General features: G+C 37.4%; 1 protein-coding gene across 1 annotated transcript in view; it reads right to left on the reverse strand.

Moving 5' to 3' along the window:
* The window catches only part of ARAP2 (ArfGAP with RhoGAP domain, ankyrin repeat and PH domain 2), a 192219-nt gene that overhangs the window by 128236 nt on the left and 46244 nt on the right, over window positions 1-17739 (reverse strand). Inside the window, 2 exon segments of the mRNA XM_017891113.1 lie at window positions 547-645; window positions 6620-6689. Of these exon segments, the coding sequence (XP_017746602.1) occupies window positions 547-645; window positions 6620-6689 (169 nt within the window).

Consider the following 17739-nt stretch of genomic DNA (forward strand, 5'->3'; position numbering starts at 1 on the left):
ATTAAAACACACAATAAATGTAATGTGCTTCAATCGTCCAGGAACCATCTCCCCACAACCAGTTCATGGAAAAGCTGTCTTCCACGAAACCAGTCCCTGGTGCAAAAAGGTTGGGAGTCACTGAGCTAAAGCCTGCCATAAATGTCCATAAAACCAACTAACAGTTAGAAAAATTGTTTTTGCGTATCAAATAACCATTTTGCATTATTAAAACAACATCTCAAAGGCTAGCTCCATGAAAGCTGAGAATTTTGTCCACTTTTTTTCACAACTGTATACCCAGAACGTATGAGTCCTCAGCACACAATAGCTTCTCACTAAATATTTGTTGCATGAAAAAGAAAACAAATAACTTGTCAACTTATTTATGTTTTAACATTATGCATTTGAAAATTAATTTTAAAATGTAAATTATCAAAAGTAATATATTTAAAGGTTTCTTGACATTCCTAGTCTAACTGGTTTATTAATATGATTAGTCATAAATTAATGTAAGTATTTCATGGGGATAAAAAAATAATCTTACCTTCTTTTCTACTCTAAAACAAAAGTTCTTTGTGTTGTAACAACTTCAAATTTGTTGTCTCCTTGAACTCGTACTGTTGATATAGCAGAAAGGGGAATTATTCCTTTGGAATACATCTCCTGTATTGGTCAGAAAAAAAGAGAAGACATATGAAAATGAAATTCTCTTGATCTTATCAAAAAGGAATGGCACACTATTTACAACTGCTTCTCTTTTATAATTTCAATCCAAATTTTTTAAATGACATACAAATAATACGTCCACTCATACTCTCAAGTAATATCTAAGAAAAGAAACTATTAAATGTCCCCTTCTTTGAAGTGAGATGTCTTTTCAACTTTCTCTTCATCTGAAATTAAAAGAGAAAGAATCAAACACAAGCAATCCTACTAGACTAGCAATACAGAGTTCCAAAAACCAGCAGCATGTTCTTTAAAACCATCTGCTCAATATGATTTTATGGTGTTTGCAGGCATCTGCTGGCCACAACAGGTACTGTAACTGAACCATTTTAAAACAAGTCTGTCACATATTCGGAACCAAAATATACCTTAAACACATACTGGGTTTTCTAAATTAACCACGTTACTCAAAGCTCTGACGATGAGCATCTCAACCTCACACTGAATCATTTTAATGTTTACTCTCCAACGAAAAAAGAATAAAAAAGACAGATTTGTCTGTTTCCAAACAGCATATAAGTATTACAAATTTTGTTTTAAAAAAAGGTCATTCTTAGGACTTTGATAACTTTTTATCCATCTTCATTTTCCTGGACCCTCTAAAATCATGTCGTGATAACTACTGCACATCAACTTTTGATATTTTCTGGGTCTCGTGTTGGAAAGAAAATTCAGAGTGCTTATACTTTCAAGGAGCCTCAAAATGAAAAGCCAGCTAATGCAATGAGAGAAGAGTTTAAAACTGAGTAAAAACTAAGGGATATAAAAGTACAAAGATGGAAAATCTCAATTCTGCTTAAAGGCTGTGAGGGATATCTTTACAAACATGGTGGTATTTAACCCTGACTTTTAAAAAAAACCTTAATTTTAAGCAGATAGACAAGTGTGTGGGAGGCATTCTGGTCAAAAAGACCGAATAATGGAGGCGTAAAGCAGAGAAATAAGAGAACAACAATGTAGAGTCAAAAGACAGGAGACTGATAACGCACACCAAGGCCACATTATAGAAGGTCTGGAATATTAGAAGAGTTTGGATACATCCTCAAGGGATTTCTTTTTCTCTTCCCTTCCATAGCATTATCCTTGGAACCCACACTTTTGAGCAGGTCCCAGATATAACTGTTTCAGAAAAAAAGCAAACCATTCCATGCAGGAAGCAAGTATTAAATTTAATATTTCTCCTAGCCATAAACTCCTGCCTTAGCAATTGGTAAGGGACAGTCATCATTAGCATCATGGAATTCTACCAGAAGGATATCCTCTTCTGCTATTTAAGGAGATACACTATATCATCATGGCATTATCTCTGAGTATTTTTTAAAGTTTCTTCTCCTTCACTAGCTCTGTTACAGTCTCCCATCCCTGACTTTATTTATCCATCAAAATCCTATCCATTCTTTAATGTAACCTTAAATACGAATGCAATGAAGGCTCTCCTATGTCCTCCCATGCAGCCAAAACTGAGTATGGTATATGAGCTATGATTCAGGAAGATGAATGGGCAACCTTATACAGAAAAGACAGAAGGATGTCAAGAAATAAGCACTTAGTAAACAACTTATTTCTTCTCCTTTTTACTTTATCTTCTCTCCCTATAAAAATCCCTTTCCACTATTTTTTTAAATTTTTTAAATTAACACATAATTGTTCATATTTATGGGATACATGGTGACGTTATGATACAGTGATGTCATGATACATATAAAGTGTAATGATCAGATCAGGTAATGGGCATATCCACCATGTCAAATATTCATCATCTCTCTGTGTTGGAAACAATCAATATCCTCCTTATGGCTATTTGAAACTATATTAAATTAGTGTTAACTACAGTTATCCTACAGTGCTATAGAACACTAGGACTTATTCCTCCTCTCTAGCTGTAAGTTTCTGCCCTTTACAAATCTCTCCCTATGCCCTCCTTCTTCCTACCCTTCACAGCTTCTAGTATCCTCTGTACTACTTTTTACTTTGGTAAGATTTACTTTGAAAAAAGCTTCCTCATGAGTGAGAATATATACTGTTTAACTTTCTGTTCCTAGTTTATTTCGCTTAATATAATGTCTTCCAGCTCTACCAACTTTATTCAGAGTAATCTAAAATTTCTCTCTTCCTTTCTTACCTATTAATTTCACTCAATTTCACTGCCATATTTCAAGTGATCAATAGTTTATGTAACTATCTCATACGTACCACAAACTTTAAAACTGAATTTACTTTCATCTGAAGACTTACGCTCTCTTTATACCTGTCCATTAAAATATCAACTCTTCTAGTCCATCTGAAATAGAATGATGTCATCTTTGACCTTTGCTGGTTCCTTTGCACCCACATAACTTGCATTCTCCCCACATCTAGAATCAACTTCCTCCCCACCACTCACCAACTCTGAATTACTGTCACATTGGTTTTCTTGAGGTTTCCTGAATATATCACATTTCTACCCAAGCCAGTGCCTTTGCATACACTGTTTGCTCTGCAAGGAATTGTTTTCACACCCATCTGCACATACTTACTGCCTCCTCCTCCTTCATAATTCAGCATAAATATATCCTCCTGAAGAAAGCCTCACTGACCAGCACAATCTCTCAGGCCCCTCATCCTCGCAGATAACCCTAATTTAAGCTAACAACAACTTGAATTTTTCCTTTATAAAAATTATTCATTGTAATTTAAACGGTGACTTTATATTTACCCATGTGGTCATTTGATTAATATAGTCTCCCCAAATAGGCTTCAGGTCATTTATCTATGTTCCTCACCACGTTTCATGTAGTTAATACTATAGAAATATTTTCTGAATGGCTCATTTTTAATATTTCTTGAAATTCATTTCTTATCACTTCTGCCGAGCCTCCACTGAGCCTATACATTAGTCTACATGCTAATAAATTAACACCTGGCTTAGTGCAACAGTCTCCTGATTTGCCTCCCTACTTTCAGTTTGTTTTCCTTCTGAATTTTCCTGCATATTATTTTTCAAATGTCATATGTTGGAGAAAATAAAGAAAAGACTCATGGAGGTGAATAACAAGATGGGTTTGATGTTTGCACAGAATGTTGATGGATGGCAATGGCTAGGGAGTCTCAGACGGAAGAACAAAAACACAAGGGGAACATGTAGGAAAAGACATACTCCAGTTTCCCATAGTGTATACTCAGTCACTGTTTAAAAAGATCATTAGGCAGAGACAGATGACATGATTGGCTTAACAAAGGAAACCCTACAAACGCAAGTAGGTTAAAATGGCAATACAAGGCCAAAACTAGACCAATAAGTGCTCTAGAAACTCAAAAGAGAAAGATAACATCTTTCCATTGTCGGTCAACCTAAGGAGGTAGGAAAAGGCACAGCATCTTTGGGGACAGTGTAAAAGCCCCTCTCCTCTAAGTCTGTAGTGGCTGAGACCAGACAGCAGGAATTAGAATGCCTAAAAACATTTACAGTTTATCCCCTACAAGATCTGTTTCCAAATTTTAGTTTGCATAAGAATTAAAGGAACTTATAACAATATTCCTCTAGTGAGATAATTAACTATTTGTTGAGGAAAATGTTAACATTAACCCATTTTGTCACTAGAAATAAGTCAAGTAGCACTGTACTGAAAGAAACAGGGAGCAAAAAAAGATTATCTTTCCAATAGATCCCGTTAAAGAGAAAACAATTCCTTAATAAATAACCTACACACCTATAACAATGATACATTTAACAAGCAAATATTTCTGGTAGAATAATATAAAAATATAATTCCCCAGAGGTGATCAAAATATACTTAACAAGCAAAATACTATGTCACTATAACCATAGAAAGTTGTAGTTTATCTAATGGCTCATTTAAAATCTGAGATCCCAAGAAAAATCTTGTAATTTTTAACATCGTAGCACTGATTTTTATATTTGTCTTGCAACAGTACAAGATAAAGACAATAAAAAAAAATACTCAAATGACAACAATGCTCACAATGCCTGTGTTTTTCAGAGTATAAAATTTACCTTAAGGAAAGAAATTTTAAAGCATCCCTTGAGCCTGTAACACACAGACATCTAGGTCAAGTTTGTCATTTATCTACCATCTTGAGACAATGAAACGATCACAGGGCAATTCTGCCCACAGCTGGGTGAAAATGGGGGTGAGTTCGATTTCTTTACAGGGGATAAAATACCAGAGCTGTTTGGATCATGCCATTTTCTGTGATATAATAAGGAAGTCCTTACAGAGACATGATTGGTGGCCTCAAGGAAAGTGGAAGAAACCTAGGGAATGTGTAACTCTGCACACTACCTCCCAAAGGCCCAACCACATGCTCCTCAAGTGCCCATTTAAACATTAAAAGAACTGTGATCAGTTCACAGAGCTGTTAACACTGGGTCACCCAGCCACGATAGCGGCGATGGCTACACCTATGCATCCCTTTTGCTAGAAGAGTTACAACAGAAACTATGCCTCCTTTTAGGAAACACCGAATCCAGTGTTTCTGTTTTTTGCCAAAATGAAACCAACCATCTAGACAATAAATGGATGAAATGTCAAAGAAAATAACAACTTAAACTTTTTAATATTAAGCTAAATGATTTGCAATATCTCATTTTATATGAACTTTTAATCTCAATTTCAAACCAAGCTGCATCATTTTCATTGCATCAATAACTACAAATGTGAGAGGTCCTCATCTCTTCACTGCAGTTGAGATGAGCTTTAAAAGAACAAACTGAGAGAAAGAGAGAAAAATAGTCCAGTTTGACACAGTTACTAGAAATTATCTCAAATGAAAATAATGGTATCACCAGCAACAGTCTTATGGCATGGAAGCCTGTCTCACTCCTGAGTAGTTTTCCTCCTCATTTCAATCAAACCAGAAAAGGTTACAGGTGATAGAGAAAACCAGCAGTGAGATTCTGTCAGCTATACAGACTACCTTCTACACACCCTAGGGAACGAATTGTCTTAACATTCAAATGTACAAGCAAACTAGAAAAAAAAAAATAGCTAAAACAGAAAATAGCTGTTAAGGCTGGTCACGGTAGCTCATGTCTGTAATCCCAGCACTTTGGGAGGCCAAGGCCACAGATAACTTGAGATCAGAAGTTCGAGACCAGCCTGGCCAACATGGTGAAACCTTGTCTCTACTAAAATTACAAAATTAGCCAGGCACGGTGGTGTGCACCTGTGATACCAGCTACTTGGGAGGCTGAGGCAGGAGAATCACTGGAACCCAGGAGGCAGAGGCTGCAGTGAGGCAAGATCGTGTCACTATGCTCCAGCCTGGGCGACACAGCAAGACTTTGTCTCAAAAAAAAAAAAAAAAAAAAAAAAAAAAAAACACAACAGCTTTTCAAAAATACTCATCCAACCATCTTGCAAACCTCCAAGAGGTGTGTTTATACCCATTTGATGCTCTGAGTCACTGCAAAGTGAAACCAAACAATTAACACCTCTCTATATCTTCCTTAATTCTCAGCCATAGAGCATGCAGTGTGTGTTATGTTGCACTATGTGTTACCGTCTGTCTAAAAGCATATATTCTTCTGTCCTGCAGTAATAAAGAAGCAATATGTAAGAAGATGCCTACATTTCTATTAGAACCATAGGTATTGCCAATATTAGGGGGTGAAAATCTCTAAATAATGAGAAAATAATGTTAGATTAAGAGCTACAAAAAAAAAAAAAAAAAAAAAGCATGTGGTTAAAACTTAAAATTAGTGTGTTAAGAGAAAGTACATACTTAAGACAAAATCATCTGTTTTAATTAACTAAGCATATGGTACGATATTTATTAGTTGCAACTTCAAATTCTTTTCATGTTGAGAATCCACCTCCTATTCTTAAAAAACAAACTGCTTGCTTACTTTACTGAAGGACATCTAGTATGCATAAAAAAACAATTTTTGAAAACTGTAAAATGTATTTACCTTCTCATTATTGTAGTAAGAAATGCTAAGGCCATCAAACTTCACCCATCTCTTCTGAAACATGCGTTTTCTGCAAAACGTATGAAATTGTTATTTTACATTCAAGTACTATGAACTTAGATTGTTAAATACATGTGTAATGTAACCGTGTAAATATATTATCATTTATTGTTAAACAGCATAGACACCAATAGATTATGATAATATACAGTTTTGGCCATGGCACATACCATAATAGTACTTTCTAATCAGTTGACCTAGGATTTTTTTTTTTAATGACACAATTAACAGTGTTGTCGCACACATTTGTAAGGCTGAGTGCAAAATAAAATATGGTCAGAAACACTATCACTAAATCCATTTCTAATAATAAAGATAATCCTTTCATCAAAATAATATAAGCTTTCATCCCTCATTAAGCTTATATATCTATTTTATGTTCCCTTCACTTTTGTTTTAGGGCATAAATATCTTACTAAAATAACAAGGCTTTGTCAATTGGATTTACACGGAAAACATATTTAATTTTGATTGAATAAGCTGAAGAAGACCTGAACAAATATACAGATCATTTATAAGCATTCAAAATTCAGTGAAACATTATTTTTAAATGATCATATGAAAGGCAAAGGTAGTTTAAAATGGCTACTGACATGAAAAACAAAAGCAAAATAATATAATCACAGGTTTCAGACTTAAAAGAAAAAAGAAACTATTTTTCTGACTATATAAGGAAGAAAGTGAAGAACTGTTTTTACTTAGGATTGCTTTTTATTTTTATTTTATATTCTCCTTCCCTGAAGGCAGATAATCATAGGTACTTTTGGTCTTTAACACAGAAAACACATGAAAATGAACTTCCTATTTTTAAAAAATATTATTTCTAAACAAACATCAACCCTGTCTACCTTGTGCTTTCGCAGTTTTCTAAAATGTTTAAAACAAGGAGTTGGCATAACTTTCCTTGGCTCTCAGAAGACTTAACAAAAAAAGAACTTCAGGAAGTGTAGAGAGCTTGTCTCTGAGCTGGTTCCCCAGCCACACATCTATTATGCAAGTGAAACACAGCAAGCCTCCCAAATTAATCGTTAGCAAATATGTTCTGCATAAGATAAAATTACACCAAATCGGATCAAATACAAAAAAAAGTTTTTGAGATTCTTCAGTGCAGACATTTTCACATATAAGCATTGAACTAATTATGATGTAATAAGAACATGTAAAGGTCTTAAAAGCATGTAACCACTTCATATTTAACTCTAATAACAGAAAAATAAAACAAAATAAAAATTTCAGCCAGGGGTGGTGGCTCATGCTATAATCCCATCACTTTGAGAAGCTGAGGTGGGTGGATCACTGGGCAACATGGCGAAACCCTGTCTCTACAAAATATATTTAAAAAAAAAAATAGCCAGGCACGGTGGCGCACACCTGTTGTCCAAGCTATTCGGGAGGCTGCAGTGAAAGGATCACTTGAGCCCAGGAGGTTGAAGCTGCAGTAAGTTATGACTGCACCACTATACTCCAGCCTGGGAGACACAGTGAGAGCCCTATCTCAAAAAAAAAAAAAAAAAAAAAAAAAAAAAAAAAAATTACTTTAAAAGCATGTTACCACAACTGACCACCCAGCCCTCTTTCCATCATATTTTTCATGTTTCAGCTTCTTTTTAACTTTTCTTGGCCTGTCTTGCAATGGGTTTTCCTCACTTTGCAACATCCAACAGTGTTAGAGGCATCTAGCTTTCACTTTCTCCAGCAACCCAGGGTTCCTTAAATTATCAGCATTAAACATTAAAAGATAAAGATACATTAAGCAAACACATAATAATTATACACTGGATAAATTAGCCACTTTTTGCTCATTTCATGTTTCTCTCTTCCACACTTAAAGGCAGAAAAATACATACCTTCTAACCCAATCCAAACAGTAATTCAGTAAATCAAGATTTTGTTTTGGGACACAACCCACTTCACACTGTGAATAACAGTAAGCTAGAGCTCAACTACACATATAATCTTCCATTTTAAGATAAAATAATTAACATCTGTGGGGGATAGAGGCCTTAGGGCCTCCCATTAACCCACTATTCCCTTTGCTTACTCCTTATCTTACAGTTACATCTAAATCAATTACAAAGAAATCCTTCCCCAATGACCCGATCCAAAGTGGATAACAAAGTTATTCTCTCTCACAATACCCTCTACTTTTCCTCACAGCACTTAACACAACCTCTAATTTTATATATTTGTTTATTTGCTTAATGTTTGTCTCCCACACCAGGTCTTATGCTTTACAAGGGCAATATTTATTTCCTTCCATATGATCAGCAAGTAGCGCAGAGAGGAAAATGGTACTGAAAAAGAATTTGCTGAAGGAATGAGTGGCATGATTAAAAGCACAGTCCTTCTGGCACCATGTGCGGGATGATAGATAAATAAAATCTCAAATGATCAGCACTCATATAATCAGCATCTTTTAAAAGAAAAGTTGAGGGAATACAAGAAACTTTAGAACACTCAGAATTAAATTCAAAGTTTTGAAACCTGCCAAAACATCAAGTGTAAAAGGTTTACAACCTATTTTCACATTTCTTACTTAAGATTAACTGCAGCCACTCCAACTCATAAAATTTCTTAGAATTCCATCACCATCTTGATAGACAGTTTGTGGTCTGAGGCATCATCCAGGAACTTAATATTTGTGTCCACAGAAAAAGGGAAAGAGGGAGGGCAGATAACTTAGTATTTGTTAGGTTTACAGATCAGTCAAAGATGCAGCATCTGACTAGCAACATCTCCCCTCTCAGGCGCTCATAATGCAAAAGACACACCCTACTACTGGGCTCTCTGAGGAAAACCTCAGCCTCTGAGAGAATCAGCTCCTAAGATATTCTCCCAATTATTTTAATTTTTCTCAATTGCCAGGTGACTATTTGATGTCTTCATCTATTTTTAACTCAATAGTTTTAAAGATTATTAAATCTCTTTAACATTCTATGAAGGGACAGGTAAATAAGACAAATCCCAGCCCACAGTGAAATGGAATGAGAAGCCACAGGGTGTAGCAGATGAAAGAACAACCGTCCTACAGGTGGAGAAAGCTATTCTGCACTTCTACCATTGAAAGTTGGCTTCTGCGGTCATCCATTCATCCAGTCAGCCATCAAAATCTGCGGGTACATACTCTGTGGACACCACTCTCTGGCCACACTGCCTCTCTTCTCCATACTCTTTCTTGCCTCATGGCCTTCCTATATGCCATTGTCTCTGCTTGGAATGCTGCCTGCCTGCTTCTAACATGGCTGGCTCCTGCTTATTCTTGAGAGTTCACCTTTAATGTCTTTCCCATCAAGTGACCATTTCTGACTATGCACAAATCATTCAGGTCTCTCTGTTCTCTTGCTCCATTTCTTTGCTTAATTATACTAAACAGAACGTGTAATTTTATATTTGTTTTTGCTTCATATATCACCCACACTAAATTTCTTTTTCCCGAGCCTTTTCTTTTGCAAAATATGCATTTTATTGATACATGTTAATTGACATATTTAAGGGGTAAATGTGGCATTTTGATATATGTATACAATGTGTAATGATCAATCAGGGTAAATATATCCATCACATCCAACAGATGTTGAGATTCTTGAGTACAGAATCCATTTCTGTTTTGTTCATCAAGATAAAACCAGTAACTATCATAGTTTCTCACATACAAGACATACCTAATATTTAGTGAAGAAACAAATGAATGTATTTTCACTGAAAGATATTTACTTGAATTTCAATTGTATAAATACAGAAATAAACACTACTGAAAACTTCATCCTTAATTTTATTTTGCAAATATTAAAACCAGATTTTTATATGACAAAATAAACACTTTTTTGTAAAACTACTGTTGCAGGATCCTCGGGGTGTTGCTTTTCTGGTCAGAAGCCTCTGTGGCTGGCAGTGCCTTTGCCTGAGTTCTGCTCTAGCCCACTGGGCTTGTTTCACCCATTCGGGGTGAGCAGGCTGTGCTCGGCTCATGCTACCGGCCTGGATCCCATGACTGCCGACGGCGAGCCAGGTGTGGAGCAGTGAGGGGTGTGTGAGCAACCAAGCATGGGGTCCAGCCACTGCACACAGTGAGGCACGCTGGCTGCTGCAGCGGGGCAGCCAGCACCCGGTGTCTGCACAGGCGCCGGCTCTCTGCAAGGCTGCAGCCGGACCGGGCACACCACAAGCAGCTTCCACGGCTGCCACCAGGAAACATGGTGGTGGCTGGAAGCTTGAGACTACAGGAACCTAAGAGGTCCAAAGAGGGAGTCACAGCCCTGCCTCGGGGCGCTTCCAGGTCTCAGTTCCCTGAAGGGCCGCAGCTCTTCTCTCCTTGTTTTCACGCATAACACGGTGAGAAGGCAAAGTGTTTCGGTCCTGTTTGTGTTAGCTCTTTCAGCCCCGGCGTCTCTCAGGTCCCAAGTTCTTGTCCCGTGTCCAGGAAGAATCAGGTATACACACAAATGGAGGGTGAGCAAGGGGAAGAGGAGCTTTATTGAGTGACAGAATAGCTCAGAGCAGGTCCTGGGTGGGGAGCTCCTCTCTGCAGTGAGGTCATCTGATGTCTGCAGCTCTCAGCAGAGAGTAGGCCCCGGAGTGGGTAGCTCCTCCCTGTAGCTGGTCGTCCTGATGTCTGCGCAGCTCTGGTTGATCTGGGGGCTTTTATGCGCCTCACGGGAGGAAGTGCACACCAACTGGTCCATGGGCGGCCATAGGCAGGCCCAGAAAAGGCACCACAAGTTCCTACTGTGGTCCGCAGGACTAGTCGGCCCCCAACTTTCAGGCCCTCCCTGGCCTGAAGGTGGGGCTTCACCGAGGACCTGCTCCCTTCTGCCCATGGTCCAGCTTCATCTCCTGCTGTTCACAGCGCCCAGGCTGTTCATGCCAAGAGGTGTCTGCAGGCCAGTGCTGAGTTGCCCTCAGCGCTCCCTCAGCTTTCCTCCCTCCCATGCTCATCAGGACCCAAAGGCCAGAGGAGGGCCGAGGCAGCAGGGAGCTGGGTATCAGCACTTCCGCAAGAGTGCACACATCCAGATGGGCTGTGACAGCACCTGGCCCCGGCCCCAATCTTGCTCTGAGATAGGAGCGGACACCGGGAGCAGGGAGAGGCCAGGCAGTAGGAGCAGACACCTTTGAGCTTGCGGGGGTAGGGGGACTCTTCTGGTCCCCAAGAGTGCAAAGATGCCTGGCTCTGCAGCCTTGGCTTGGGCAGCAGCTGCTGCAACCAGGAACACAGGGCTCCTGACTGCTCCCAGCCTCCACCAAGAACACAGGAAGGCCTGAACGCACAGCAACGACTTGGACATCTGTAGCTACACCCAGGAGAGAAGGACTGCTGTCTGCTCCACGGAGTGGGAGGCCTGGGTCCCACAGCCACAACTTGGCAGCTGCAATTGCACCTGAGGAGCTCCCGCTCTACCAACTCGGAAGGGGCGGGGCTCCCACTTGTCCTTGGCTCACGCCATCTCTGTGGAGTATGCAGCCCTGGCCGCACCTCTCTGCTGCAGCCAGTTTGATGGCAGCAGTGGCTCCAGATTGGTTGCCACTGCCATCACTACCTTATTAAAAAATAAATAAATAAATAAATAAATAAATAAATAAATAAATAAAAGCCTACAGAAAGCTTGAAAAGTTCACCATTAATTTCCATGTAATTTCAAAATACATTTTGGAATTAAAAAAACATTTTTGAGATGGAGTTTCGCTCTGTCACCCAGGATGGAGTGCAGTGGCACAATCTCTGCACACTGCAACCTCCACCTCCCAGTGATTCTTCTTCAAGTGATTTTTCTGCCTCAGCCTCCTGAGTAGCTGGGACTACAGGCACACACCACCACACCTGGCTAATTTTTGTATTTTTAGTACAGACAGGGTTTCACCATATTGAACAGGCTGGTCTGGAACTCTTGACCTCATGATCCACCCACCTGGGCCTCACAAAGTGCTGGGATTACAGGCATAAGCAACCACGCCTGGCTGAATTAAAAAACTTTTAACCAACATCTCACCATTAACCCCATCTCTCAGTCCCTATTAATCACCATTCTACTCTGTTTCTATGAGTTTATTTTTTTTTTAGATTCCACATATACATAGATTCCACATAAAGGTTACAAACTTTCATTTAGAAGAAGAATAAATTCTGGAGATGTAATATATAGCATGGTGACTATAGCTAATAATAACATACTGTACACCTGAAATTTGCTAAGACTGTACATCTTAAGTGTTCTTACCACACACACACACACACACACAAAACTCTGTTAGGTGACAGTTATATCATTAGCTTGTGTTAACCATTTCACAATATATAGGGATATCAAATTATCACACTGTATACCTTAAACAAATAAGATCGTTGATAATTACATCTCAATAAAGCTGGAAACAAAAGAAAATTTAAATATGGTTATTTAAAATGTGTGCATTTGATAATTTCCTATTTAAAATGTAAAATAACCAATTCATTTTAAACTAAATTCATATAAACACTGAATAAACTATTTTCCTCATTAAAACTATCAACATTCAATTAGCTGTTTTCCACATGTGAATTTCAATACTGAATTCTAATAATTAGTTAAAGATAAAACTTCACACTTAGATCTTTTCTCAGCACTATTCCTATTTTTTTTGTTTTTGAGACAGAATTTTGCTCTTGTTGCCTAGGCTGGAGTTCAACGGTGTGATCTCGGCTCACCACAACCTCCGCCTCCTAGGTTCATGCCATTCTCCTGCCTCAGCCTCTTGAGTAGCTGAGATTACAGGCATGTGCCACCATTCCTGGCTAATTTTGTATTTTTAGTAGAGACCGAGTTCTCCATGTTGGTCAGGATGGTCTCGAACTCCTGACCTCAGGTGATTCGCCCGTCTCGCCCTCCCAAAGTGCTGGGATTACAGGTGTGATCCCAGCCTTCCTTTTTCTAGCAAATGGAAACTTAAATTAATTCATATTGGTAAACCTTACAAATTAATCAAAATTTCAACTAAATAATAAAATGAAAATCTTGAGAAGTCCCGTGCTTCTAACTGCCAATGTAAAATTAAATTAATAAATATCTATGATTTCTAAATGTTTAAGAATTATCTTTTCTGTGCAAAAGTTCAATACTCCTCTCATGTGTTTCTAAACATATATTCACTATCTGGCAATTAATTTCATTGTAATGACATATAATTAATATATACACTGTAAGAATTTGCTAAAGTACTTCGAAAGTTAATTTCAATTACTAGCTTAATTTGCTTCATAAATTTCAAAAAACAGAAAAAGATAATGTATACAAGACAATGCCATCTTAGTCTATGTTCCAGCTACCACACAACACAAATTAGATCTGAAATAATGATGCATTATTGCACAGAAAATAGATTTAAAGTTGCAGTCAATAAAGAAGTTATTTGTTACTACACTTGGTAATAAAAATAGCAAACACATAGTCATTTGTTTCAGGCATTGTGTAGAGCCACATACAAATATTAACTCATCCTCCAGACAACTATGTGAGACAGGTAACATTATTACATCCATTTCAGAGATGAAGGCACAGAGGCAGTGGTTGGTTAAATAATTTGTCCAAGTCATACAACTAATAAAGAACATATCTGGGAGTGTCTTCCCAATGACTGCTCTTAACTGCTACACAAAACAGACATCAGTACATTTTATAGCAAGGTACCCAGGACATCCCTTTAGGTAGTAATAACATTTGACCTCTACATTTTATATGTAACTTCAATCTTGCAAAGTGCTTCAGAATTCCTTCAGGAAAAAAGGTAAAGCCGACATGAAACACATTAGCCTGAGTTTTATCTTATTTTGTTTTTAGGGTTCTGAAGGGAAACATTTCTTAAAGAAGCTTTTTTCAAATAATTTATAAGGCTTGTGCAGTATTATTGAACAGATTTCTATAAACTCTTCCCTTGAGCTCTGGTAGGGCAGGTGGTGTAAAGTTTCAAATGCTTTCATGAAAACAGCTTCACCATCTGGTATCAGTTTTGTTGTCTCAAAATGTGTTTCTTAAAATTATTTTTTAACAACACTGTATACACACACAATTAAATCTCTATTTATGAAGTACTCACACAGAGGCACTCCTGTTTAATTTCATTCCTAAGTGCCAGCAGAGTATTTTTTCTTTTTTAATATTACATCTTTATGCTTAAAAAACAAATCCTAGTATCTAACAAGCATGCTAACCAATGATACCAATCTAAGGTGAGACAGGCTACCAAATTGTCACCTTTAAAAATCACACAATTGGAAAGAATATCAAAGATATTAGGTCAAATGTATGGCTTTTATTAATCATGCCATTTAAGGTAATGGAAAACATACTTCTCAAGTATTCTAAACAATCTCAAAGGAAAAAGTATCATCACCATGCTGTTCCAGATTCATCTGCCTTGTTTATACAGCCCTAAAGAATCACAGCATATTTTATGTTATTCCTTCCTCTAACCCTAACGAGATCCAATATTTTCTAGGACTACCATCTCTATAAGTATATATTTTTATTTATCTAATTACTCATTTTTATTCAGCTAATTATTTGTTGATCCAATTACTCTTTTAAGAAGCAGAAGACTTTTAAATGATGCAGTAACAAAGTATTTTAGAGAGAGAAGGATGCAAGGAATTACTAAAATATTTCTATAAAATGCCAGCACTCTCTATTCTAAAGAACATGTTCTCACTTTTAAGCAAACCGAAATAACAATTTCCAAGATTATATGAACCAAATGAACTGGGGCCAAAAAATGAAAATAAAACAAAAAAAGTATCTTCAATCTCAGCTTCCATCTCTGCTATATCTACATCTTAAAATGAGAAGAAAAAAAAAAAAAAAANTTATCTAATTACTCATTTTTATTCAGCTAATTATTTGTTGATCCAATTACTCTTTTAAGAAGCAGAAGACTTTTAAATGATGCAGTAACAAAGTATTTTAGAGAGAGAAGGATGCAAGGAATTACTAAAATATTTCTATAAAATGCCAGCACTCTCTATTCTAAAGAACATGTTCTCACTTTTAAGCAAACCGAAATAACAATTTCCAAGATTATATGAACCAAATGAACTGGGGCCAAAAAATGAAAATAAAACAAAAAAAGTATCTTCAATCTCAGCTTCCATCTCTGCTATATCTACATCTTAAAATGAGAAGAAAAAAAAAAAAAAAAAGGTACTCAACATAAAATTCCAGGGGCTAAAAAGATTCTTGGAAGTCAATGATAAAGCCTGAATTTTAGTGTGCAACTACTAATTTTAAACATATCTACAAAGAGCTTAGTGCTTTCATAAAGTGGTGTATAAAAAGCTACGTTAAAAGATTCACACTTCTTCATTTTATGGAGTCATATCATACAAAATACATCATGAACCAGTTTCCAGTTAAAAATATCAGTTAAAAGCTTGCATTTACTTCTACTCCTCCCCAGACCTCACTAAAAGACATCAAAGGATTAAGAAACAAATAAAAATAAATAAATGCCTACAAACCAACACTGACTAGAGAAGTCAAGGACAGTAACAATAGCTAGAAATCTGGAAACAGAAGGAGAGATAAAAACTGATCGCTAAGTCAGCATTAGATTGAATTAAGAGGAAAACACATTTACTCTTGCATTACCTCTGACAATCTCAGGAAATAGAGGTACCAAGTAACTCTGGAAGTGACTATGAAAGTGAGGGTGAGGCGCTGATAGTGGATAAGTTGAAAGGCAGTTTAAGATGTAGACTTGCACTCCAACATCACAGAATCCTTCTCCCCCACTTTGCATGTTGGAAAACTGTCTCTCTGCCTTCACTCAACATAATAGTGTAGTTTTATTCAATGGACAGAATAAAACAGGAGGTTTTGGGGCTAGGAGACTCAGGCATAGCTATACTAAAGTAGAGGAATCAAATAAAATTCTACATCATAACTACCAATACTCAAAGTCCACTTTCCCTCATGAGCCAACTGAAAACTGGTTACCAGGCTGGGCACAGTGGCTCACGCTGTAATCCCAGCATTTTGGGAGGCCGAGGTGGGTAGGTCACCTGAGGTCAGGAGATCAAGATCAGCCTGAGCAACAGGGAGAAACCCCATCTCTACTAAAAATACAAAAATTAGCCGGGCATGGTGGTGTGTGTCTGTAATCCAGCTACTTGGGAGGCTGAGGCAGGAGAATTGCTTGAACCTGGGAGGCGGAGGTTGCAGTGAGCCAAGATCATGCCACTGTACTCCATCCTGGGTGACAGGGCAACACTCCGTCTCCAAAAAAAAAAAACTGGTTACCAGGCCTATAACGCTCAGGAAGAAGATTCACTTAAAAGATACTAGCATGAGGCTTCTGTATGTAAACATATTACTAAAAAACCTACCATGATCGTCTTACAAGAAACAAATAGCAAGGACCATCAGAGCCTACAGTGCTTCTAATCAGTTTTGCAATATTTCACTCTAAAATGACAGCTCAAGATTAACATGACATTTGAGAAAAATATCACTAAGGTAAAAGATAGAGACAAAATCACCCCTCCAAAAAGTTAAAAGAAATAGACTCTATAGGAAAGCTTCAAAAAAAGTATTAATATCTTCAGAGAAGTAAAAGGATTTATTTGTGAAAAGTAACACTATGCCATAAAAGAACAGTCAAAAGAAAATGTTTTGTGTGTTACACTATAACAACAAAACAAAAACTGGGTTAGAAAACACAACTGAAGAAACTTCCTAGTGAGTGGAAAGGGAAAATTGAAAAACTAGATATTTATCAGGGTTTCAGGGCAAGAGGTCCAACACCAAACTACCAGGAATTCTAGAAAGAAAAAAAAAGTTATTGAAGAATAAAACAAGAAAATCTCCAAGAACTGATAAATAGGCTATGTATAAAGAATCAAAAATGAGATTTCTCAATACTACCTCTAGATTACTAGGAATCTCGAATATAAATTGCTGATCTGGAGAAGTATTCTTTCCAGTTAAGATTTCTAAAACAGGGGGCGGAGCAAGATGGCCGAATAGGAACAGCTCCAGTCTCCAACTCCCAGCGCGAGCAACACAGAAGACCGGTGATTTCTGCATTTTCAACTG

Source organism: Rhinopithecus bieti, unplaced genomic scaffold (assembly GCF_001698545.2).
Source record: "Rhinopithecus bieti isolate Rb0 unplaced genomic scaffold, ASM169854v2 scaffold_19939, whole genome shotgun sequence".
NCBI classification, from domain to species: Eukaryota; Metazoa; Chordata; class Mammalia; order Primates; family Cercopithecidae; genus Rhinopithecus; species Rhinopithecus bieti.